Consider the following 23,890-nt stretch of genomic DNA (forward strand, 5'->3'; position numbering starts at 1 on the left):
AAAGCCTATGACATTTACCAGATGGAAAGCCTCACAGCAGCGACCATGGGATCCCACGCGCACATAGACATGGAGTGGCCTCCGTTCTCGGAGCATTACCGAGCAGAAAGGCCAGCAACAAGCAGTGCCTGAGGCTGGAGAAATGGGCAGCCTGGTGGGCACCGATAGCCCCGGGGCACTTGTGAGGGGCACATGGGACAGTCACAGGACTTGGCGGGGCAGACTGGTTTGTGAAAGGAGGCCTCTCCAGGGATGCCGACAGTGATCCTGGGGGTAGTGTGTTCAATATATGCCCAGCTGCTCTATCCTGTCATTGCCACCTGGGAGGGGCGGGGACCACGAGGAAGGGGGAGTTAAAAGGGGATCCGTAGGCACGCGCTGTCAATATGCATGTCGGCTGTTTTCAAGCCCAGTTCAATGTTGAAGTGTTAGCGGCTGGGAAGTTGGAAATCGTATGATTGGCAGTTTGATGTCATGACTTTGCACATTGCCCGTCCTGAATTACGCTGCTGTGCTACAACATTCAAGAACATTCAACTGCAGAAAAAAAGATGGCTGTCCATGAATCATGGACAAACCGTGCTCAAATTACATTGAACATACGAAGGCAGATCGCATATGACAATGGCAGGTCGGTCTGCATGTCCTTGTGTACCCCTGTTACATGGAGAGAACATGGATGTAATTACACTGATGCATGGACTGGCCATTGTGGTGGCCCGCCTCCGGTCACCGGGGCGGGCCACAGATGGTGGCGGTCACCGGCTTCCGCGATCCCAGCTGGGGGCACCCAGCTCAGAGCAGCCTTGGCGTGGGGGCACCCAGGCCAAGGTACCCAGCCTAGGCCACGATCACGTGGCAAGGCCCACAGTCAAGAAGGATACACAGACATGAGTTGCCGCTTCCTGGGGCTCTGCTGCACTGCCCTCCGCGTGCCAGCAGAGCCCCTTGATGCTCACGCAACAAACCATTAGAATAACACACAACATCCCTCCTTTATTATAACAAAAAAACACCACCCACTGCAAACAAACAGCGACCCTTGGCGGGGTCTAACTTGGTGCATTCTGGTCCGTGCACCCATTGTGCTCCTGCATCATCACTGCAAACATTGGGTGCATTCCAGTCCGCGCACCTCCTAATAGCTACTCATAAACTTCAACTTTTGGCACTACAAAACAAACAGGTGTGTTCCAGTCCGCACACTACGGGCCCAACAGCGGGCCGTTGGAATCATAAGATTCCGGGATCGAATTGGCCAGTGGCGCTGCTGCAGCACAGAAAGAATATATTTTCTTCATCTGTCTCCTCTCCACATCATACTGCATTATCCTTTGGTCTTCCGCCGCTTGGACCGCAGCCACTCTGGGGGTCCTTCTCCCCCTCGACTTACCCCCCCTGTGATGTCTCCGCCATGCTGGCTGGTGTCGGGGCGAGGCACACCCGTGCAAAGTGATCCACCTTGCCGCACCTCCCACAGATGTGTCCTTTCGCCGGGCAGCCCTGTGGGTGTGGCATTGGGGTCGCTCCTTGACCAGTCTCCCCTCCTCACCAGCTTTCCTCCTTGCCACTTGCCGACAGCTGCCACCTCCTCCAGCTTGACCCGCTGCATGGGGGCCTCCAGCTTGAGGTGTTGTCTGGATCACCTCTGCTAGCTCCTGGGCTCGGCCAAGGTCTAGGATCCGTTTGAGTGTCAGTGCCGGGTCCCTCAGGACTTGCTTTCGCAGCTTCGAGGAGCTGCAGCCATAGATGATCTGCGCCCTGATCTCGTCCTCCTCAAAATTACCCAGGGCACATGACAGTGCAATGCTGCGCAGCTTCCCATGGAATGCATCGAGGCTCTCCCCTTCTTCCTGCCTCGCACACCTCATCCTGAACCGTTCGTAGTCCCTGTTGACCATGAGTCGGAAGTACTCGTTCAGGGCTGCGATGGCTGCACCATAGGACTGATCCGCAGGCCATAATGTCTTGAATAGCCTCTGAACAGCCAATCCAGCGGAGTACAGGAGTGTTGAGCGTTTGGCAGTGTCCTTGATCTCCACCGCCTCAAAGTACAACTGCAAGTTCTCTACCCAGGTTGTCCACCGGGGTCCCAGACTGGCAGGCGCACCCAGGACATCAAAGTGGGGTATTGGTGTGAGCTGTCCTCGACATGTCCCTTCATCATCCGACATGATTAATGCTGTGGGAGATGTCAGCTGTGTCCACTGCGGTTGGGTGTTGTGGCATGTTCAGCGTCACTGGGCCACAGGTGTTCTGACCCCTCGTGGGGAGGTCTACTGAAGGTGCGTAGACGCTCCCCGGACAGTCGCTATCTTTTGGGGGACTATTGATGGTGGCAGGTGTGTCAGGATGGGTGCAGCCCCGTTGAAGTGTCCATTAGACTGAGTTTAGGAGTGCTTGTCACTGTAGGCCACCCCTTTGCACTCCTTGGTGATTTGCCTCAGCGGTGCCAACCAATGTACACCTGCCCTCGGGCGTACAAGCACTCCAGGTGGAGCCGCTACCCCTTGGGCCTGAGGGAGATGCCGAGGTCAAGATGGGTTGATGACCTCCCTTCTTCTGAAGATGGCCTTCTGCTGTTATAGTCCCTCCCCCTCGTGGAAGGGAGAAAAAAACCACTGTTGTCCTCTGTACTGTTGAGGGGTTGTTCTGGGGCTATTCCTCAAGGCCCTATTGATTTGGCCATGCCCCTTTTTGGGGCCCACCCCCTGCCCAGGGCAACGTTTCCCCAGGCGGTCCAGTCTTGAAGGGCAATGCGTTCTACTTGCGGCCTGCAGATGAGAGGCTCCGCCCCTTTCTTTTGTCTCCGGGGCATCGTGATTATGCCACGCCCCTTTTCCAGCCTGCACTGGGCCCAGATCCCAGCCTCACCACTCAGCCCGGATTCTCGTGGGGCCAGGGAGGTCTGCAGAGCTACTCACCTCGGTGGAGGTCACAGCTGGCCACTGTGGGCCGGCGCACACTGTGGCCCCCCACCGACTCCTTTGTACATCAGGCCGCCGCTACTCCACTGGGGCCACGCCCCTTTTCTTTGTCAGCCCGCTGCTGGGCCTGCTGGGGCCATGCCCCCTTTCTTTGTTGGCCCGCTGCTGGGCCTGCTGGGGCCACGTCCCCTTTTCACGTGCGGCCTCGCCGGCCACCAAACCTCTAATGTGCCTTCTGGTTGCGCACGACCGGGGCCAGGTGCTGGTGGGTCCCCGATGACACAGGGAGGCACGTGGCCACGATGCTCCACCCACCGCACCTTCCACATGCGGCCGATGCTGCAACACGGGCTACCACAGGGCTGCTCACTGCCACAGGCACCAGGTGCGGATCACGCCCTGGGCTACCCTCGGCAGGACACGCCATCTCCGTCAACGTGGGCTCTTCACTCGCCTCCGTCAGAGGTGTCTGGCGACCCATGCACCGCAGGGTACACAGGACCAGGACCTCCTCGTCGCCAATGTGGTGGCCCGCCTCCGGTCACTGGGGTGGGCCACAGATGGTGTCGGGGCACCCGACACGGCACCAGGACGCTGCGTGCAAGCAGCGTGTGAGGAGCAGGGATCACCCTGCCCAGTCCGGATCACCGACTTCAGCGATCCCAGCTGGGGGCACCCAGCTCAGAGCAGCCTTGGTGTGGGGGCACCCAGGCCAAGGCACCCAGCCTAGGCCACGATCACGTGGCAAGGCCCACAGTCAATAAGGATACACAGACACGAGTTGCTGCCTCCTGGAGCTCTGTTGCACTGCCCTCCGCGTGCCAGCAGAGCCCCTTTTATTAAAGGAGTGTCATGACACAGTCATGACACTCACACAACAAACCACTAGACCAACACACAACAGCCATGCTGAAAGATAACTGGGACAGAATGCATAGTGGTGGTCATGTCCAAACATGGGCAACTTCATTTGTCCATGGCGCCATGGGCAAGAGAAGACTAGGACTGGCTGCCTTGTGTGTGCCAAGCTGCGGCTTGGCCTTGCTGAGCCTGCCTAGGCTGCCAGAAGTCACCCTGGGTGGCAGCCACCGCCATCTTACCACAACAAGACCCCTGGGCAAAACCTTCCACTTCAAACAGAGGGGCCCCAGGCCTGCTTAACATACAAATATGGTGAGGTCCTGGGCTAGGCCGCCCTTACCCAGCATTCCTAGGTACTCTGACGCCTTGGCCTTACATTTAGTGCCAAAGACTGGCTAGGACCCTTCTGCACATCACCCAAGAACATGTTAAAGTTACTATTTGTTTGTTTTTGATACCCCTCCTGCCGGACATGTCATGGTTGATCTGCCTGCCCATATCATATCTCCAGCCTGTATTGCTGTAGGCTTGCAGGGGTGGGGTGTTGGTTTGGGCAAAGCACCTGGAAGCCTTCTCCTGGCCAGTGTGGCCGTAGGCCTTGTTTTCTGGGCTTCTAGTTGCATTGCATTGGAGCTACACGTTGTGCATGTATGTCCCACGAGGTACGGCTTTTCTCTCAGGTGGTCAGATTGTTGTGTTTGTAGCACCTTGAAGACAATGTACCAAGTCTTAAACTGCATTGGGATGATATGATTGGCTGTTAGGCAGAAACCTGTGCAGTTCCCTTAGGGACCACTGCAAAACGTTTAAGACCACAGGTGTTAGCATTAAACCCAATTGGTAGCAGTCTGTACCACCCTGATTTACCTGGTAGTTGTGGCTGAGCAGTCAGACGTCTCTCAAGAAGAGTTAGGCAGTATATAGAGTATACACATTAGGTACAAAGAGACAGTAGCACAAGCAAACACTGACCAGAGCTTTGGTATAAAAGTATATAATTATTTATTTTAAAAACGCACTTGTAAAAATACACTGGCACTAATATGTCAAGCAAGTTCAAACACAGTCACTAGAAATATCTACACCTCCCTAATTAATTATTTGACAAGTCTAGGTTAGTACACCACTTATTTAGCAAAACAGAGGTGAACGGGTAACCATAGATGGCACTCCAATAATGATTTAAAAAGGGAGAGAAAAGGCAGAAAATAGGAAAGCACACAATACCAACACTTTTAAAGAACAACAGCAAGTCAAGAAAGGCAGGGTCTACTGTAGAGCAAAAAGTTCATATGCCAGGCCCACTCTTGGAGAGAGCAAGGCGGAATGTGCCCAAGATCACACAGTACACTTTAAAAATCTTTGCAGCTAGTTCAAAAAGGAGTTAGATCAGTTTAGAAAAGATAGTTAACAGGTCCGAGGTCACCCCAGGATAGAGAGTCAGGGATTTACGGGACACCTTGGACAGTCTGTTGCAAGGGAGACCAGGCGGGACACAGTAACTGAAATGGTGAGAACGCTACAGCGGGGGCAGTTGTTCCTGGCAGCGGGTGCAAGTCGGCGCTTCATCCAGGGGAAGAGAAGATCTCAACGTGGAGGAAAGCTGGAGGTCGTTGCACTGCCAGGGAAGAAACCAGCCGCTGAGTTTCCCGGTTAAAAGGTACTACCCTTTTATTCACGTTAGTGGTGAAGCGTGGCCATCCGGCCGTCGGGGTGCTTGGCACGGGCGATTCGACCATGAGAGAATCCAGGAAGGTGAAAAAAGGCGAACTGGTTGGTCCCACCAGCTCAAGGGGAAGAAGACTCTCCTGGAAGAAGATCTCCTCTGTCGTTGGGAAGTGGTGAGTTCGGTCCAGCAGGGCTCCACCGGTGGTGTCATCGTTGCAGGTCGGCTCAGCTTCTCCCTCTTCGGATTCTTTAGGTCCTGTGGTGACTTCTGAAGTTCCAGTCCCCAAAGCCCTGCTTTTATGCAGAAAACCCCCATTCATCAGTCCTAGCTGTCACTCAAACATGCTAAGTGGTGAGCCAGGCGGCTCACCACTGGGCCAATCACACAAGAGTGCGACTTGAGTTATGGAGGCAACTCAGTCCAGGGTGTCTATTCCCCCCTCCCACACATCCTGTAGACCCAGGCAGAGTGGCACCACTTTTGGAGGCTTCTGTGCAGAAGCCCGCCAAAAGTGGAACAAAGGGCTTGACTTGGGTTGGAGTTACAGAGGCGAACACAAACACAATTTTAAAACCGAGTCCTGGCAAAAAGACCCAACCGGGGAATAAATATTAAATAAATAACCCGGCGGTATCTTTAACATTGCACCAAAAAAGTGGTGCGTTTAAAATGAATGGGAAAATCCCATAGGAAATATTCTGGTGGAATATTTTGCGTGGTAACCACTGCCACCAGCCAGAAACTCGACAAGGGGGGACTGGACAGTGCCCCCTTGAAAAACAGACCCAGGGGCAATCGAATTACCACTACCAGTACTTCCGCAATATGATGGTTTGTACTGGTTCTGTTCACAATTTAAGACTAGTAAAGTCAATGGTGACTTTACATGCCCTGGGAGACAGTAGTCAGTCCCAGGGTATGGAGTCTATGTTTGGGGGCCACTATGACACCCCTGTGTTACTGCACTGAGGGTGCTGTGTAACACACTTACCAAAAACACATCAAGCCCTATGGAGGAAAAGACCCGATAGCCCATAAAACACATTACAAAGTCAAAGGACATTCTCAAATCATGCCTAGGATTGGGAGTAAAAAGAGTCTCACTCTTAGCAGGAGAAAAAATTAAACCCCAAAAAATCCAGCAAAGCTGCTGGGGGACTCACTAGGTTTGGGAAATTGGCCTATACAGAGAATTCTCCCTAACACTCGCCCCACCCCCCAGACTAAGGGACAGGAGGATTTACTCCACTCCTGGATGAATCTCATACCTCTAGAGAGACCTTCAGCATTTTGGTGGTGACACCCTGACCTGTGCTCATTGGTGAAATCAAACCCTTGAAGGCAGATTGACCATCTCAATAGTTTTGGGTTTTCCCCCTTCATTTGCATCAACCATTTCAAGGGGTGGTGGTCAGTCTGAATGACAAAGGTAGAACCATACAAGTATGGCCTAAACCTCTTCAGTGCCCACACAATAGCAAAATATTCTCTTTCAATTGTTGCCCACCTTGTCTCAGGATCCTTCAGCTTTCTGCTGATGAAACAAATGGGGTGCTCCCTACCTTTCCCATCCAGCTGGCAAAGGACTGCACCTATACCTACATTAAAAGCATCTGTCTGTACAATGAAAGTTTGGTGGTAGTCAGGAGCTCTCAGTACTGGTGCTTGGCAAAGAGCTTTCTTCAGGTTTTCAAAGGCCTGATTGCACTCCTCATTCCATCTGACCTTCTTAGGGAATTTTGGAGAGGAGATTACATTCAGTGGAGAAGCTATGGTCCCATAGCTATCAATGAAATTCCTGTAATACCCAGTGAGGCCTAGGAAGGCTCTCACCTGGGTTTGAGTAGTAGGTGTTGTCCAATTTTGCACAGCTTCTATCTTACTGAGCAAAGGCCTTATTTCTCCACCTCCTGCCTCATGCCCAAGGTAGACCACCTTACTCTGTCCAATCTGGCATTTGCTTGCCTTTATGGTCAGGTTCGCCTTCCCAGGAGCTTGCAAAACATGTCCTACGTGGTTAACATGCTCCTGCCAGGAGTGCCTGAACACTGCAATGTCATCCAAGTATGCCATGCAGAAGTCCTACATCCCAGTCAGAACCTGATTTACCATCCTTTGGAATGTTGCAGGTGCATTTTTCAGTCCAAAAGGCATAACCTTAAATTGGTATAAGCCAACTGGGGTAGAAAATGCAGTTTTCTCCTTGGTATGGTCTGTCAGGGCTATTTGCCAATAGCCTGACGTTGGATCAAATGTGCTGAGGTACTTGGCTGCACCAGGTCTATCCACCAGCTCATCTGTTCTAGGCAAAGGGTGGGCATCAGTCTTGGTGACTGCACTTGGAGCTCTATAATCAACACACAATCTCACTTCTTTGGATCCTGCCTTTGGTACTAACACAACTGGGCTAGACCATGGACTAGTAGAGGGCTCTATTACCCCGAGGTCAAACATCATGCTGACCTCCCCTTTGATGTGGGATCTCACATTTTCTGACATTCTGTATCCTCTGCTTTTGACTGGCAGACAGTCACCCGTGAGTATATCATGCTGGCCCCAAGGGTCAAGCCTGGTGAAAGTGAGAACAGGGAGACAAACTGATTTAACATAGATTTGCACTCCTCTTGTTGTTCAGGTGTCAGATTTTAAGAGAGTTTTACTCCTTCAATCTTTTCATCTAAGGGTAAGCCTCTGGGGAGATCAGGGAGAGCTTCACTCTCTTCTTCCTCTTCTGTTGAAGCTAGAAGCAAGGCTCCTACTTCAGGCCTGGAGACATACGCCTTTAGTCTGTTGGTGTGGAAGACTCTGGGAGCCACCTTGGGATTGCTCAAGTCCACCAGATAGTTCACCTCTCCAAGTTTACCCACAACCTTGAAGGGTCCCATCCATTTATCTTGCAAGGCCCTCTGCCTTGTTGGGATCATAACTAGAACTAGCTGGTGTTCAGTGAACTCAACCATGTTAGCCTTTTGATCATGCCAATCCTTGACCAAAGCTTGTCCAGCTTTCAGGTTATCACTAGCTTCTGCCATCATGTGTGACATTCTCCTCTGGAGACCTATCACATAGTCAGTCACTCTGACTGGCTCGGGGGAAGGAGCACTCTCCAACCCCTCCTTAATCAGGGCCAATGGACCTCTGACTGGATGACCATAAAGAAGTTCAAATGGAGTATAACCTACTCCCTCCTGAGGGACTTCTCAATAAGCAAAGAGAAGGCATGGCAGTAGAAGGTCCCACTTTCTTTTAAGGGTATCTGCCAAAGCACCTATCATGCTCTTCATGGTTCTGTTGAACCTTTCTAACAATCCGTTTGTCTGAGGGTGGTATGCGGTTGAGAACTTGTAAGTAACTCCACAGGTTTTCCACATGGCTTTCATGTAGTGGGACATAGAAATTGACCCCCTGTCAGAGATTACTTCCTTAGGAAACCCAACCCTGGTAAAAATACTAAGGAGGGCCTTATCCACAGCCTGAGCTGTAACAGTCCTCATAGGAATTGCCTCAGGGTATCTAGTAGCATGGTCTACTACAACAAGGATAAACCTGTTGCCTGAGGAGGTTGGGTGATCAAGGGGACCAACAATGTCAATCCCTACCCTCTCAAATGGGACTCCCACTACTTGGAGAGGCACTAAAGGTGCCACATTCTTGGAACCAACATTACCAGAAGTTTGACAGGTGTGGCAGGCTCTTGCAAAACTTATCTATCTCAGCCCCCATTTTTGGCCAATAAAAGTAGAGTGAGAGCCTTTCCTTGGTCTTCTTGAAACTCAAGTGACCAGCCAAAGGAATCTCATGGGCTAGTTGCAAGAACTGTTGTCTGTTTTCTTGGGGTACTACAAGCCGCTTGTCTCCAGGTGCAGACTCAGTCGGTTCAATGTAGAAGAGGCCATCTTCCCAGTGCAACCTATGCTTCCCAGGCTCTTGCCCATCAGCCTGAGAAGCTGCCTGATGGCGAAGACCTTCCAGAGTTGGACATTCTCTCTGTCCCTTACTAAAGTCTGCCCTGTTGGGTCCACCGTCTGCCAGTAAAGACTGCAGCTCAGGATGGTCAACAGGATCCAGATCTCCAATAAGTTCTTGGCCTTCTACTAGCTCTTCTTCAGAGTCTAGTTCAACCATACAGGGTTGTACCTCCCTCTCAGCCTCAGCTGGAGGTGGAGTTACAGGTGTAACATTGGACAACCTAGGGGAAGTCACTGGAGTGCTTGCTGCTGGCTTTTTCTTAGAAGTCTTGAGTTGCCCCTTTGCTTCTGTGGATTTTGAGACTGCAGTAAGCTGCTCCAGTGGAGAAGGAGTGATATCTTTCTTCATCATCTCCAGAGAAGAACCTCTCATGGTTTTCTCTCTTGCAGGTCTGGTTAGCTCCTGTAACCTTTTACTAGGAGGTCTGGAGTGTGTGACACTACTCCAAGAGTTTTCAGGTCATTCCCCAACAGAACCCTTCCTGGCACCTCACATTGTACACTGACAGGTATCTTCACAGTCATATCATTGCACTGGATGAGAACTGGTAATTGGGGGAGCATCTGCACAGGCCCTCCAGCTAACTTGGTGAGGTGTTTGGGTGCCTTAGCAACATCCTCTGCCTTGAAATATGATTCATCCACCACAGTTATGCTGGCCCCAGTGTCCCTAATGGCAGGAGTCTCCTGTCCATTCACCTGGACACTGTCCTTATAATACTCTTTAGTATTATCTGGGATAGAATTATACACATCTAAATTCTGCTGTTCCCACAACCCAGAGACACTAAAGAAACACTGGCTGAGACTCCAATGGGATCATCAGCCAGTAGCAGAAAGTTTCAACTGGCCATCTGTACTTCCTCCCTGGAGCGAAGGCTAAGGAGACAGTGTGGACCCCTGAAGGTTTACCCTTACATCTGGGATCCCCTTTCACATGGTCAGGCGAGCTAACAAACATAGCATTTACCATCTCCAGAGAAGATGGTAAATGCTATGTACCAAATGCATTTACCAAATGCTTTTTGGAATGTTGGCTTGCTCTGATCTCCTTCTGGTTTGGGAGGTGTAGATATTTCTAGTGACTGTGTTTGAACTTGCTTGACATATTAGTGCCAGTGTATTTTTACAAGTGTGTTTTTAAAATAAATAATTATATACTTTTATACCAAAGCTCCGGTCAGTGTTTGCTTGTGCTACTGTCTCTTTGTACCTAATGTGTATACTCTATATACTGCCTAACACTCTTGAGAGAAGTCTGACTGCTCAGCCACAGCTACCAGGTAAATCTGGGTGGTACAGACTGCTACCAATGGGGTTTACTGCTAACACCTGGTCTTAAACTTTTTTGCAGTGGTCCCTAAGGGAACTGCACAGGTTTCTGCCTAACACTGGTGTACAGCGGTGCGATTTGTATTGAGTATACATTTTAGGACATACTCAAATCATGCCTAAGAGTGGGAGAAAAAAGAGTCTCACTCTTAGCAGGAGAAAAAAATAAACCCCAAAAAATCCAGCAAAGCTGCTGGGGGACTCACTAGGTTTGGGAAATTAGCCTATACAGAGAATTCTTCCTCACATTGGCTTGACTCTCACCTGGTAGAGTCAAGGCCATAAGGAGGATCTTGCCGCCATCAATGTGGGGCAGGACTCGGCCTTGACATGTGGATGAATAGCTGGTGGGGTAATGGTTAGAGACTTCTAGTCGTGGAGGGCCTCTACACGACGTGGGGGCAGTAGCTAGGCACCGAACATGTCACTCTGGTCACTACTGCATTCCATGCTGCGGTCCAGGAATATTGGGAAAGGCGAGTTTATCAGCAGTCCCTCAGTGAATTGCCTGGGTAACACTAGCCTACATTACTCAGAGATACTCAGGGGCTGAATAAAGCCTAGTGGTGGAAAGGGAGGTTGGTAGACATGGGGTAGGTAGGCTGCCTTCTAGGTAAACTCATACGGAAGCCTAGACATACTTACTAAGGTGCATCCAAGAGAGTCCCTGCCCTGAAGAAGAGATGGGAGCCAGTTGAGGGCCAAAGTCCATTGGCAACTGCAAACAATCTCGGGGACAGTGTGGTTGCCACCCCACAGCACTGAAACTCCCACTCTTGCACTCGTCCCCAACCACAGAGAGTGTGAAAGTGGTCCAATGTTAGCCACATGTGGAACATGGAAGTGGGCATGATTCCACGGGTGGCACATGCATGACATCAATGTCCACGTCAGAAGCCTCTGGGTGACTTAGAATGTTTTATCTTCTCAGATCCCGTCTCTGAACCCGAGGTGGGGTCTATGTGTGGTTCTAACGGCACTGTCCAGCTCATCTGCCACGTGAAGAATGGAACACACCTCTCCTATTCCTGGAGCGTGGCCGGGGTGTTGGTGAACACCTCATTTGAGAAGATAACGTGGCAAGGTCCTCTGCTCACCAATGTGACCTGCACCACCAGAAACCAGATCAGCGAGGAAACAAGCCAGCCCCGGAACATCTCCTGCATAGGTAAGGGGTGAGAGAAAACAAGGCAGCCGCAGGATATCTACTGCATAGGTAAGGGGTGAGCAAACAAGCAAGCCCAGGAATATCACCTGCATAGGTAAGGGGTGAGAAAACAAGCCAGCCCTTGAATATGTCCTGCATAAGAGGTAAGGGGGTGAGAAAACAAGCCAGCCCAGGAATATCTCCTGCATAGGTAAGGGGGTGAGAAAACAAGCCAGCCCCGGAATATCTCCTGCCTAGGTAAGGGGTGAGAAAACAAGCCAGCCCCAGAATATCTCCTGCATAGGTAAGAGGTGAGAAAACAAGCCAGCCCAGGAATATCTCCTGCATAGGTAGGTGGGTGAGAAAACAAGCCAGTCCTGGAATATCTCCTGCATAGGTAAGGGGTGAGAAAACAAGCCAGCCCCAGAATATCTCCTGCATAGGTAAGGGGTGAGAAAACAAGCCAGCCCAGGAATATCTCCTGCATAGATAATGGGTGAGAAAACAAGGCAGCTGCGGGATATCTTCTGCATAGGTAAGGGGTGAGAAAATATGCAAGCCCAGGAATATCACCTGCATAGGTAAAGGGTGAGAAAAAAAACCAGCCCAGGAATATCTCCTGCATAGGTAAGGGGTGAGAAAACAAGCCAGCCCAGGAATATCTCCTGCATAGGTAAGGGGGTGAGAAAACAAGCCAGTCCCAGAATATCTCCTGCATAGGTAAGGGGATGAGAAAATAAGCCGCCCAGGAATATCTCCTGCATAGGTAAGGGGTAGAAAACAAGCCAGCCCCAGAATATCTCCTGCATAGGTAAGGGGTGAGAAAACAAGCCATCCCAGGAATATCTCCTGCATAGGTAAGGGGGTGAGAAAACAAGCCAGTCCCAGAATATCTCCTGCATAGGTAAGGGGTGAGAAAACAAGCCATCCCAGGAATATCTCCTGCATAGATAATGGGTGAGAAAACAAGCCATCCCAGGAATATCTCCTGCATAGATAATGGGTGAGAAAACAAGCCAGCCCAGAATATCTCCTGCCTAGGTAAGGGGGTGAGAAAACAAACCAGCCCAGAATATATCCTGCATAGGTAAGGGTTGAGAAAACAAGCCAGCCCCAGAATATCTCCTGCATAGGTAAGGGGTGAGAAAACAAACCAACCCAGGAATATCTCCTGCATAGATAATGGGTGAGAAAACAAGGCAGCTGTGGGATATCTCCTGCATAGGCAAGAGGTAAGAAAGCAAGCAAGCCCAGGAATATCACCTGCATAGGTAAGGGGTGAGAAAACAAGCCAGCCCAGGAATATCTCCTGCATAGGTAAGGGGTGAGAAAACAAACCAGCCCAGGAATATCTCCTGCATAGATAATCTGTGAGAAAACAAGGCAGCTGCGGGATATCTCCTGCATAGGTAAGGGGTGAGAAAGAAAGAAAGCCCAGGAATAGCACCTGCATAGGTAAAGGGTGAGAAAACAAGCCAGCCCAGGAATATCTCCTGCATAGGTAAGGGGTGAGAAAACAAGCCAGTCCGGAATATCTCCTGCATAGATAATGGGTGAGAAAACAAGGCAGCTGTGGAATATCTCCTGCATAGGTAAGGGGTGAGAAAACAAACAAGCCCAGGAATATCACCTGCATAGTTAAAGGGTGAGAAACAAACCAGCCCCAGAATATCTCCTGCATAGGTAAGGGGTGAGAAAACAAGCCAGCCCGGAATATCTCCTGCCTAGTAAGGGGCATGGAAAAAAGCCAGGCCCGGAATATCTCCTGCATAGGTAAGGGGTGAGAAAACAAGCCAGCCCAGAATATCTCCTGCATAGGTAAGGGGTCAGAAAACAAGCCAGCCCCAGAATATCTCCTGCATAGGTAAGGGGTGAGAAAACAAGCCAGCCCAGTAATATATCCTGCATAGGCAAGGGGTGAGAAAACAAGCCAGCCCCGGAATATCTCCTGCATAGGTAATTGGTGAGAAAACAAGCCAGCCCAGGAATATCTTCTGCATAGGTAAGGGGTGAGAAAACAACCCAGCCCTGGAATATCTCCTTCGCTCCCATAATGTCCCTCCATTGCATTTTGTTCCTCCCTTGCATTTTGTCCTTTGCACCTATAATCTCCCTCTACTGCATTTAGTTCCTCCCTTGCATTCTGTCCTTCGCTCCTATATTGTCCCTCCATTGTATTTTGTTCACACCTTGCATTCTGCCCATCGCTGCAATAATGTCCCTTGATTGCATTTTGTTCCTCCCTTACATTCTGTCCTTCACTCAAATAATGTACCTCCATTGCATGTTGTTCCTTCCTTGCATTCTGTTAGTTCCCTCCTATAATGTCCCTCCTTTGCATTGTTTTCCCCCTTGCATTCTTTCCTTCACTCCAATAATGTCCCTCCTTTGCATTTTGTTCCTCCCTTGCATTCTGTCCTTCGCTCCTATAATGTCCCTTAATTGCATTTTGGTTCTCCCTTGCGTATTGCCCTTTCCCTCCTATAATAACCCTCTATTGCATTTTGTTCCCCCTTGCATTCTATCCTTCACTCCTATAATGTCCCTCCATTGCATTGTGTTCCCCCTTGCATTCTGTCCTTCGCTCCTATAATGTCCCTCCATTGCATTTTGTTCCTCCCTTGCATTCTGTCCTTCACTCCTATAATGTCCCTCCATTGCATTTTGTTCCCCTCTTGCATTCTGTCCTTCGCTCCTATAATGTCCCTCCATTGCATTTTGTTCCTCCCTTGCATTCTGTCCTTCACTCCTATATTGTCTCTCCATTGCATTTTGTTCCCCTCTTGCATTCTGTCCTTCACTCCTATAATGTCCCTTAATTGCATTTTGGTCCTCCCTCACATTCTGCCCTTCACTCCTATAATGTCCCTCCATTGCATTTTGTCCCTCCCTTGCATTCTGCCCTTTCCCTCCTATAATGACCCTCTATTGCATTTTGTTCCCCCTTGCATTCTATCCTTCACTCCTATAATGTCCCTCCATTGCATTGTGTTCCCCCTTGCATTCTGTCCTTCGCTCCTATAATGTCCCTCCATTGCATTTTGTTCCTCCCTTGCATTCTGTCCTTCACTCCAATAATGTCCCTCCATTGCACGTTGTTCCTTCCTTGCATTCTGTTAGTTCCCTCCTATAATGTCCCTCCTTTGCATTTTGTTCCTCCCTTGCATTCTGTCCTTCGCTCCTATAATGTCCCTTAATTGCATTTTAGTCCTCCCTCGCATTCTGCCCTTCACTCCTATAATGTCCCTCCATTGCATTTTGTTCCTCCCTTGCATTCTTTCCTTCGCTCCTATAATGTCCCTCCATTCCATCTTATTCCCCCTTGCATTCTATCCTTCATTCTATAATGTCCCCCCATTGCATTTTGTTCCTCCCTTGCATTCTGTCCTTTGCTCCTATATTGTCCGTCCATTGTATTTTGTTCCCACCTTGCATCCTGCCCATCACTGCAATAATGTCCCTCCATTGCATGTTGTTCCCCCTTGCATTCTATCCTTCACTCCTATAATGTCCCTCCATTGCATTGTGTTCCCCCTTGCATTCTGTCCTTCGCTCCTATAATGTCCCTCCATTGCATTTTGTTCCTCCGTTGCATTCTGTCCTTCACTCCAATAATGTCCCTCCATTGCATGTTGTTCCTTCCTTGCATTCTGTTAGTTCCCTCCTATAATGTCCCTCCTTTGCATTTTGTTCCTCCCTTGCATTCTGTCCTTCGCTCCTATAATGTCCCTTAATTGCATTTTGGTCCTCCTCCGCATTCTGCCCTTCACTCCTATAATGTCCCTCCATTGCATTTTGTTCCTCCCTTGCATTCTTTCCTTCGCTCCTATAATGTCCCTCCATTCCATCTTGTTCCCCCGTTGCAATCTGTCTTTCACTCCTATAATGTCCCTCCATTGCATTGTATTCCCCCCTTGCATTCTGTCCATCGCTGCAATAATTCCCCTTGATTGCATTTTGTTCCCCCTTGCATTCTGTCCTTTGCTCCTATAATGTCCCTCCATTGCATGTTGTTTCCCCCTTGCAGTCTGTTAGTTCCCTCCCATAATTTCCCTCCTTTGCATTTTGTTCCTCCCTTGCATTCTGTGCTTCACACCTATAATGTCCCTTGATTGCATTTTGGTCATCCCTTGCATTTGTTTGTTTTGTTTTGTTTGTTTGTTTTATTTGTATTTATATAGCGTGCAACAGTCCGAGGACATTGTGGCACTTATTACGGTACAAATCTCAGTTACATAGTCATTAGCAATATATATATACAGGGTATAGAATAGTTATATAGTCATTGGTAGCATATGTACAGGTTGCAGTAAATGTATACATTTGTATTATATTACAATAAGGATGGCAGATGGGGAGATGGCACTGCTAGTTGAGGAACGTGGCCTTGAGGTTGTTGCGGAAGACAGAGATGGAATTTTCAGCTCTAAGGGTGGCTGGGAGAGTTCCATCGTTTTGGGGCAATGTAAGAGAAGCCTAGACCTCCAGCTGTAGCTCTCTTTATGTGTGGTATGTGTAGTTGGTTGGTGTACTGAGCTCTGGTGGGGCGTGTGGATGTGGTCCTGGATCGTGCTTCAGACAGGTATGTTGGAGCAGTTTTGTGTATACATCTGTGAGTGATGGTGAGGATTTTCAGAGTGATACGGTCTTTGACCTGGAACCAACGTGCTTCACGTCTGGCGCGGGATATATGGTCTCTTCTAGGGATGCTCGTAGCGGCTCTGATTGCATTGTTTTGTGTAGATTGGAGTCTTTGAATGTTCTTGGCAGACATGCCAGCTCAGAGAGCGTTGCAATAGTCCAGCTTGGCTCCTATAGTTGCTCTAGCTATGGAAAGGCGGTTGGGTATGGATAGGTAGGGTTTAATGGCATTGATGAGTTTGGTGCTGAAGGCAGATGCAGAGGCTATGGCGCTAACTTGTTTGTTCATTGATATATTAGCGTCAATGTGAACACCTAGAGTCTTGACAGAGGATGATACAGGGATGGTAGTGTTGTCTATGTCGAAGTTAGCGTATTGGGGGCTTAGCTTCGTTATCGTGTTAGGGAGGCCAAGGATGAGGATTTCGGTCTTCCCTCCGTTAAGACACAGGCCATTGATTGCCATCCAAGCTTGGATAGTGGCATAGATGTTGTGAAGGGCTGTGGCGTCTTGGTGATAGAGTCCCGATAGGAGTATAAGTACTTGAGTGTCGTCTGCGTAGTTGGTATATGCTACACCCATGGAGTCCTGTAAATCGAAGAGGGGTTTTGTAAAGAGGTTATAGAGGGTGGGAGCCGTGCAGGATCCTTGGGGAACACCGCAGTTGATGGTGGTAGGGTCTGCGTTTGCTGTATCCGAGTAGACCTTCATGCCTCTACCTTCAAGGTAGGATGTGATCCAGGGTGCTGCTTGTTTAGAGAAATGAGCTGCATGGGTGAGGTGGGTGGTAAGTGTTTGGTGATCCACCAGGTCAAATGCAGCTGATAGATCGAGTAGGAGGAGCAGTGCAGGTTTGCCTTTGTCCATGATCTGTGAGATTTGATTTTTTAGGTCTAATAAGGCGGATTCTGTCCCGTGCCCAGCACGGAATCCAGATTGTCTTTTACCTAGTATGGAGTTAGCTTCTATGTAAGATTGGATATGGTTGTGAGCTGCTTTGTCCAAAATTTTTAAGAGGAATGGGACTGTCGTTATTGGTCTGTAATTGTTGGGAAGCGTTGGGTCAAGCGTGGCTTTTTTTAGGAGTGGCCGTACCAGGCTTCCTTGAGATTGTCTGGGACGGATCCTGTTTTGAAAGATGCGTTAATGAAGGCAGTAATCAGGGGTGCTAGGTCATTGGCGCATTCCTTAATGAGTTTGGGCGGGCAGATGTCTGCTTTGCAGAGAGACGGTTTGAGGTTTTTGATGAGCTTCAGGACCTCCGGTTCAGTGACGTCTCTGAAAGTGAATTGAGCGTGCTTGAAAGTACTACCCTTGTCAAGTGAGGGGCAGTTAGTTTTTTGGTTGGGGAGGGCTTTGCAATGGTTTCGGATTTTGTTCTGGAGGAGTTTTATTTTGTTGAGCATGGCGGACTGAATGTTAGCGCACCAGGATTTGTCTTTAGCTATCTCGTCAGCAGTAGCTGGAGGAGTGACTAATTTGTTAAAGATTGCAAATAGTTCTTTAGTTTGGGAGTTGGCCTTTGAGATCCTGTCATTGAAAGAGTTGGCTTTGGCTGCTAATATGGCTTTTTTATATTGGAGGGCTATTTGTTTGAAGAGGCTCTTATTTAGGTGACTGGAATTGCCAATTTTTGTGCGACTGTCCTTTTTGAGTTCGGAGGGTTTGGAGTTCCTCTGAGAACCAGGAGTTGCAGTGGAATGATTTTTTTTCTTTCTTATTTTCCAGAGGGGCTTTGGTGTTTATGGCATTGGTGAGAGTCTCGTTAAAGATAGCTGATAGTATGTTAGGGTCCTGAGAGAAAGGTGGCGCTAGGCAGGGATTTTTGAGGTGAGGACGCAGGTTGTCTGCAATGAGTTTTTTTGAGCTTCTTGTTGGGGCATAGGTGAGGTTTTTTGGTCCGTCCATAGGAGGGGAGTATTTGCGGTAATGTGGGATGAACAGTTGTGGTCCATGACCCACTCAAGGGTGCGGCCTTTGGAATGAGTGGGGGTGAGGACTCCTTGGGAGAATCCTAAATCTGTGAGTTCTTTCGCTAGTGATGTGGCAGGTTTATTTTTGAGATCATTATATCCTAGGTTAAGATCTCCTAGTAGGAGGATTTTGGAGGACTTTTTAATGTCGCTACTGAGCCGGTGGGAGAGGTGCTCTTGGAAGTCTGCTGGGAGTCCGGGGGGTCTATATAGGATGTGGATATTGATTAGGTTATTGGGGGAGAGTGTGAGCTTGGCTGATAGGATATCAGCCTTTCCACCCCATGTGGTAGGGTCTGCTAGTCTGATGGACAGTGAGTCTTTGTGGATAAGGGCGACGCCCCCTCCAATCTTATCACATCTATCTTGCCTGAGGATGGAATAGCCTGTGGGTAGGGCTAGTGCGGTGGCTGGGCAGGAGGCATCATGGATCCATGTTTCGGGGAGGCATAGTATGTCCAGATGAGTGTGGATAGGAGGTCATGTATCTCGAGGGCATGTGCAGGTAGGGAGCGGACGTTCAGTAGTGCACATTTGAGAGGTGGGTGTAGTGTGCCTCTGGTGTTTTTGTCTTGTGTGGTAGTAGGGGGCTTAGTGCGAGGTAGTGTAGAGGCAGGTTCGGGAGGTGGGAGGCGGGGGTGGTGCCTTTGCTCAACAAAGAGTGGGGTAGTGGTGCAGCGTGGGCCGCCTAATTTGGCATTTCTGGTTATGGTAGGTGTGGGTGAGCAGGGCAAATGCCTAGGAGGTGTTCGTATTCTGAGATTGCAGAGTCTGGTAGCTAGGCTGGGTGGCATAGATTGTGTAATGTTTGTGTCTGCTGCGGCAGGTGCATGTGGTGCCGAGTGCTGAGTGAGTAGAGTTGGGTATGTGTGGGCAGGTGTAGAAGTCATTATAGTGAGGGCTATAAAGATGCTTATTAGGCTGGTATAGCGGGGTATGGCAGGGAGTGTGTGGGATGGTGAGACTGTGTTATGATAAGGGAGTGAACTCCTGGGCATCATGATAGGAGAGAGTCGCTGATTGTGTGTGTGCAGCTGGTGTGTGGTAGGATATGGCCGGTATATTGCGTGCTTGGTGCTGGGTGGAGGCAGGTCGCAGTGGGTCACAACTTCAACCGAATATAGTGCCTGGAATCGAATTTCTAGGTGGGGGCAGGCAGAAGATTAGGAGGTGGTGGGACACAATGGACAGCAGGTGAGCATATTACAACATCGAGCTTCGATTTTCTAGGTGGGGACAGAATCAGTAAGGTCACAGTGGGCAGTAAATCAGCAAGTCAGTAAGGTCACAGTGGGCAGTAAATCAGCAAGTCAGTAAGGTCACAGTGGGCAGTAAATCAGCAAGTCAGTAAGGTCACAGTGGGCAGTAAATCAGCAAGTCAGTAAGGTCACAGTGGGCAGTAAATCAGCAAGTCAGTAAGGTCACAGTGGGCAGTAAATCAGCAAGTCAGTAAGGTCACAGTGGGCAGTAAATCAGCAAGTCAGTAAGGTCACAGTGGGCAGTAAATCAGCAAGTCAGTAAGGTCACAGTGGGCAGTAAATCAGCAAGTCAGTAAGGTCACAGTGGGCAGTAAATCAGCAAATGTCCTTCACTTCATTCTGTCCTTCCCTCCTGTAATGTCCCTCCATTGCGTGTTGTTCCACCCCTGCATTCTGTCCTTCGCTCCTATAATGTCCCTCCATTGCATTGTGTTCCCCCTTGCATTCTGTCCTTCCCTCCTATAATGTCCCTCCATTGCATTTTGTTCCCTCTTGCGTTCTGTCCTTCGCTCCTATAATGTCCCTCCATTGCATTGTGTTCCCCCTTGCATTCTGTCCTTCCCTCCTATAATGTCCCTCCATTGCATGTTGTTCCCCCTTGCATTCTGTCCTTCCCTCCTATAATGTCCCTCCATTGCATTTTGTTCCCTCTTGCGTTCTGTCCTTCGCTCCTATAATGTCCCTCCATTGCATTGTGTTCCCCCTTGCATTCTGTCCTTCCCTCCTATAATGTCCCTCCATTGCATGTTGTTCCCCCTTGCATTCTGTCCTTCGCTCCTATAATGTCCCTCCATTGCATGTTGTCCCCCCCTGCGTTCTTTCCTTCGCTCCTATAATGTCCCTCCATTGCATTTTGTTCCCTCTTGCGTTCTGTCCTTCGCTCCTATAATGTCCCTCCATTGCATTTTGTTCCCCCTTGCATTCTGCCCTTTCCCTCCTATAATGTCCCTCCATTGCATTTTGTTCCCCCTTGCGTTATTTCCTTCGCTCTTATAATGTCCCTCCATTGCATTTTGTTCCCTCTTGCGTTCTGTCCTTCGCTCCTATAATGTCCCTCCATTGCATTGTGTTCCCCCTTGCATTCTGTCCTTCACTCCTATAATGTCCCTCCCTTGCATTGTGTTCCCCCTTGCGTTCTTTCCTTCGCTCCTATAATGTCCCTCCATTGCATTTTGTTCCCTCTTGCGTTCTGTCCTTCGCTCCTATAATGTCCCTCCATTGCATTGTGTTCCCCCTTGCATTCTGTCCTTCCCTCCTATAATGTCCCTCCATTGCGTGTTGTTCCACCCCTGCATTCTGTCCTTCCCTCCTATAATGTCCCTCCATTGCATGTTGTTCCCCCTTGCATTCTGTCCTTCCCTCCTATAATGTCCCTCCATTGCATGTTGTTCCCCCTTGCGTTCTTTCCTTCGCTCCTATAATGTCCCTCCATTGCATGTTGTTCCCCCTTGCATTCTGTCCTTCCCTCCAATAATGTCCCTCCATTGCGTGTTGTTCCACCCCTGCATTCTGTCCTTCGCTCCTATAATGTCCCTCCATTGCATGTTGTTCCACCCTTGCATTCTGTCTGTCCCTCTTTTATTCCTCCGTTCCTCCAGTTTTGTCCCTCTCGCCTGTTCTCACTCAGCCTCCTTTCTTCCGGATTCTACGCTTACCTCGACAGACATTCGGTGTCTGTTGGAATCCTGTCCCCCCTGTGTCTTCTGCTGGCTGGGCTGTGGGGAGGTGGCAGAGGTGATAGTGCCTGGCAGAGGTGATAGTGCCTGCCGTCATATCGGGGCACTGGCAACACAAAGTAAACACAGCATAGAAGGTCTTCATGCTGAGTTTATTGCTTAAAAGGTGCTCCATAGGCGCAGACTTAATTGCAGTGACAGCGCTTGCAGCAAGATGGAGCATCAGGGCTAATTGATTTCAACCTGTGGGACTCACGCCAGCCCAGGCATGGCACCGAGCCCCACGGGGTGAGCGCGCGCCACAGTTTGAAGAACCCTGGGAAAGGGGGTGGAATCAGATGGGAGTGTATTCTGACTAAGACTATTAGTATTATTATTGTATTGAGAAGCTATGGAGCACTTTACAGAGGTACAACAGAACAGATATACTGTGGGGGTAGGAAACAGAGGTGCATAGAGGATGGGTACAGCTGGACCGGGTGGCAGGGGGAGAGAGGTGGGCAGCATCCAGTGAGTCAAGTGGCACGAGGGGAGACGTGATGGCCTAGGAGTTCAGGAGGAGAGACTCTTGAAGAGGTGGGTCTTGATTTATTTTCTGAGTTGTAGGAGCCTGGCGGTGAGTCTGATGCTGATGGGGAGGAGGTTCCGTAGTCTTGGGGCGTAGGCGGAGAAGGCTTGTTTTCTGGTCCTTTCCTTTTTGCAGTGGCAGATTTCAAGTCTGCGTGTGTCCTGGCTTCTGGTGGTGCGCTGAGTTTCTCCGCAAGGTAGCTGGGTGACTTGAGGGCAACTGCCTTATAGATGATGTAGCAAGACCTGAAGGTTATTAGTGTGTGCAGAGGGAGCCAGTCAAGGTCCATGAGGGCCGTGGTGATGTGCTTGTATCTGCGTAGACCCTTGAGGTGTGCGACGCGTGTAGGACACTTCTCAGGGGGACAAGGGAGGACAAAGGGAGTCCTTTGAGGAGTGCATTGCCCTCATTCAGGCTGGATAGGACCAGTGCTTGAACAGTGGATCTAAAGCTGTCTGGAGGGAGAAAGGGCTTGACTTTATGCAGGAGGGAGTGCTGATACCAAGCTTAGTTTTCTGAGATATGTGTGTCTTGAAGGAGAGGTGTTTGTCGATGTGGATCCCAAGTGACTTGGTGCAGGAGGTGAGCTCAGGTGTGAAGTGCTCAGGGTTCATGGTTGATAGACAGGTCTGGATGTCTGGGTGTTCAGTCTTGTTGGTAAGGATTAGGAATTCGTTCTTGGTGTGGTTGAGCTTCAAGTATTTATTTAATTTAATTTAATTTTATTGTTTTTTTATATCATGCCTAATACCATAGCTGAGTTTGGTTTCTAAGCGTGGATCTGGGATTCGAACCTCTGTTGCTGTGCATGGTCTTGCTTCCAAGACCAGCACATTGCCCCTGTGCTATCCTCCGTTCCACTTGCACTGGACATCCAAGACTGGATCAGCGAGACACAGGTTTTGAGCCTATGGATGTCCTTGGTGGAGTCGATCTTGAGTCATAACGGTGTGTCATCAGCGTATTGGTGGATGTGGGTGTTGTGTGGGACTAGGGGGGCTCCCAGCGGCTCCATGTATAGATTGAAGATCACTGGGGAGAGGATGGAACCCTGCAGGGCTCCGCAGGTGACAGTTAGCATGGCGATCTAGACGAGTCCATCTGGACAAACTGCTGGCGGTTGGCGAGGTAGGACCTAAACCAGCGTAGGACAAGGTGGCTGATTCCCATGCAATGATGCATGGTGTCTGTAAGCGTCTGGACGAAAAAATAGTCTGAGTAGAACCAGGAGACACGGGTTGTCTGTCATAAGTAAACACATATTAGACAGTAGGGACTTAAACCCTTGTAGGCAACTTCGAGCAGGGCACCGTTGGGCGCACGGAGCCCATTTTGTCGCCAAAATGTAATCATTTGACGGAATAAAAAATGCATGATAGAATAATCCAGGCAAGTCCGAAGGCATGTCCTTACGACTGGCTCCTGTACAGTTCCTCTGCCAACCTCTTGAATATTCTTCTGTCTCCACCACTTGCTCACGTGCTCTGCCGACCCCAAGATGCCCCAGAAGGAGTTAATCCATGCCTTTAAGGTGAACACCCATCGCAATGCTGCCGCTGGATAAACTTCTTGCATAGGCACCCCTTAGCAGCAGAAACCTTATCTTAAGGTGTTTTAATTGTGGGCCATTCCCTCTGAGGGAGGGGATCATTTTGAATATCATTGGTCTCTGTGAAAATGATTACTCGCATGGGAGCACACATTTCATGAGATAAAAAAATATTTTCGGAAGGCAAGTGTATCTTCCTCCTGGAGAGCTGCAGTTAAGCCTTCCATCGGTAACCACGCCAAAGTTTGCCCCCCCTCTACATTATCTCTACAAATAGTACAGCACATGTGTTTTATTTGTAGGTGAGTCTATGGCAACC

At 49.4% G+C, this 23,890-nt stretch overlaps 1 protein-coding gene across 5 annotated transcripts in view; it reads left to right on the forward strand.

The window, feature by feature from the left end:
- The window catches only part of LOC138525644 (Fc receptor-like protein 5), an 800,717-nt gene that overhangs the window by 648,699 nt on the left and 128,128 nt on the right, over positions 1-23,890 (forward strand). For 4 of the 5 annotated variants that reach the window (XM_069635697.1, XM_069635696.1, XM_069635699.1 and 1 more), the window contains exon 6: positions 11,689-11,925. The exons of the other annotated variant lie outside the window; for it this stretch is intronic. In XM_069635697.1, the coding sequence (XP_069491798.1) occupies positions 11,689-11,925 (237 nt within the window). The remainder of the gene's footprint in view (positions 1-11,688; positions 11,926-23,890) is intronic. 5 annotated transcript variants of the gene reach the window in all.

This window comes from Ambystoma mexicanum, chromosome 7p (assembly GCF_040938575.1).
Source record: "Ambystoma mexicanum isolate Mex_15411 chromosome 7p, UKY_AmexF1_1, whole genome shotgun sequence".
Classification (NCBI taxonomy): Eukaryota; Metazoa; Chordata; class Amphibia; order Caudata; family Ambystomatidae; genus Ambystoma; species Ambystoma mexicanum.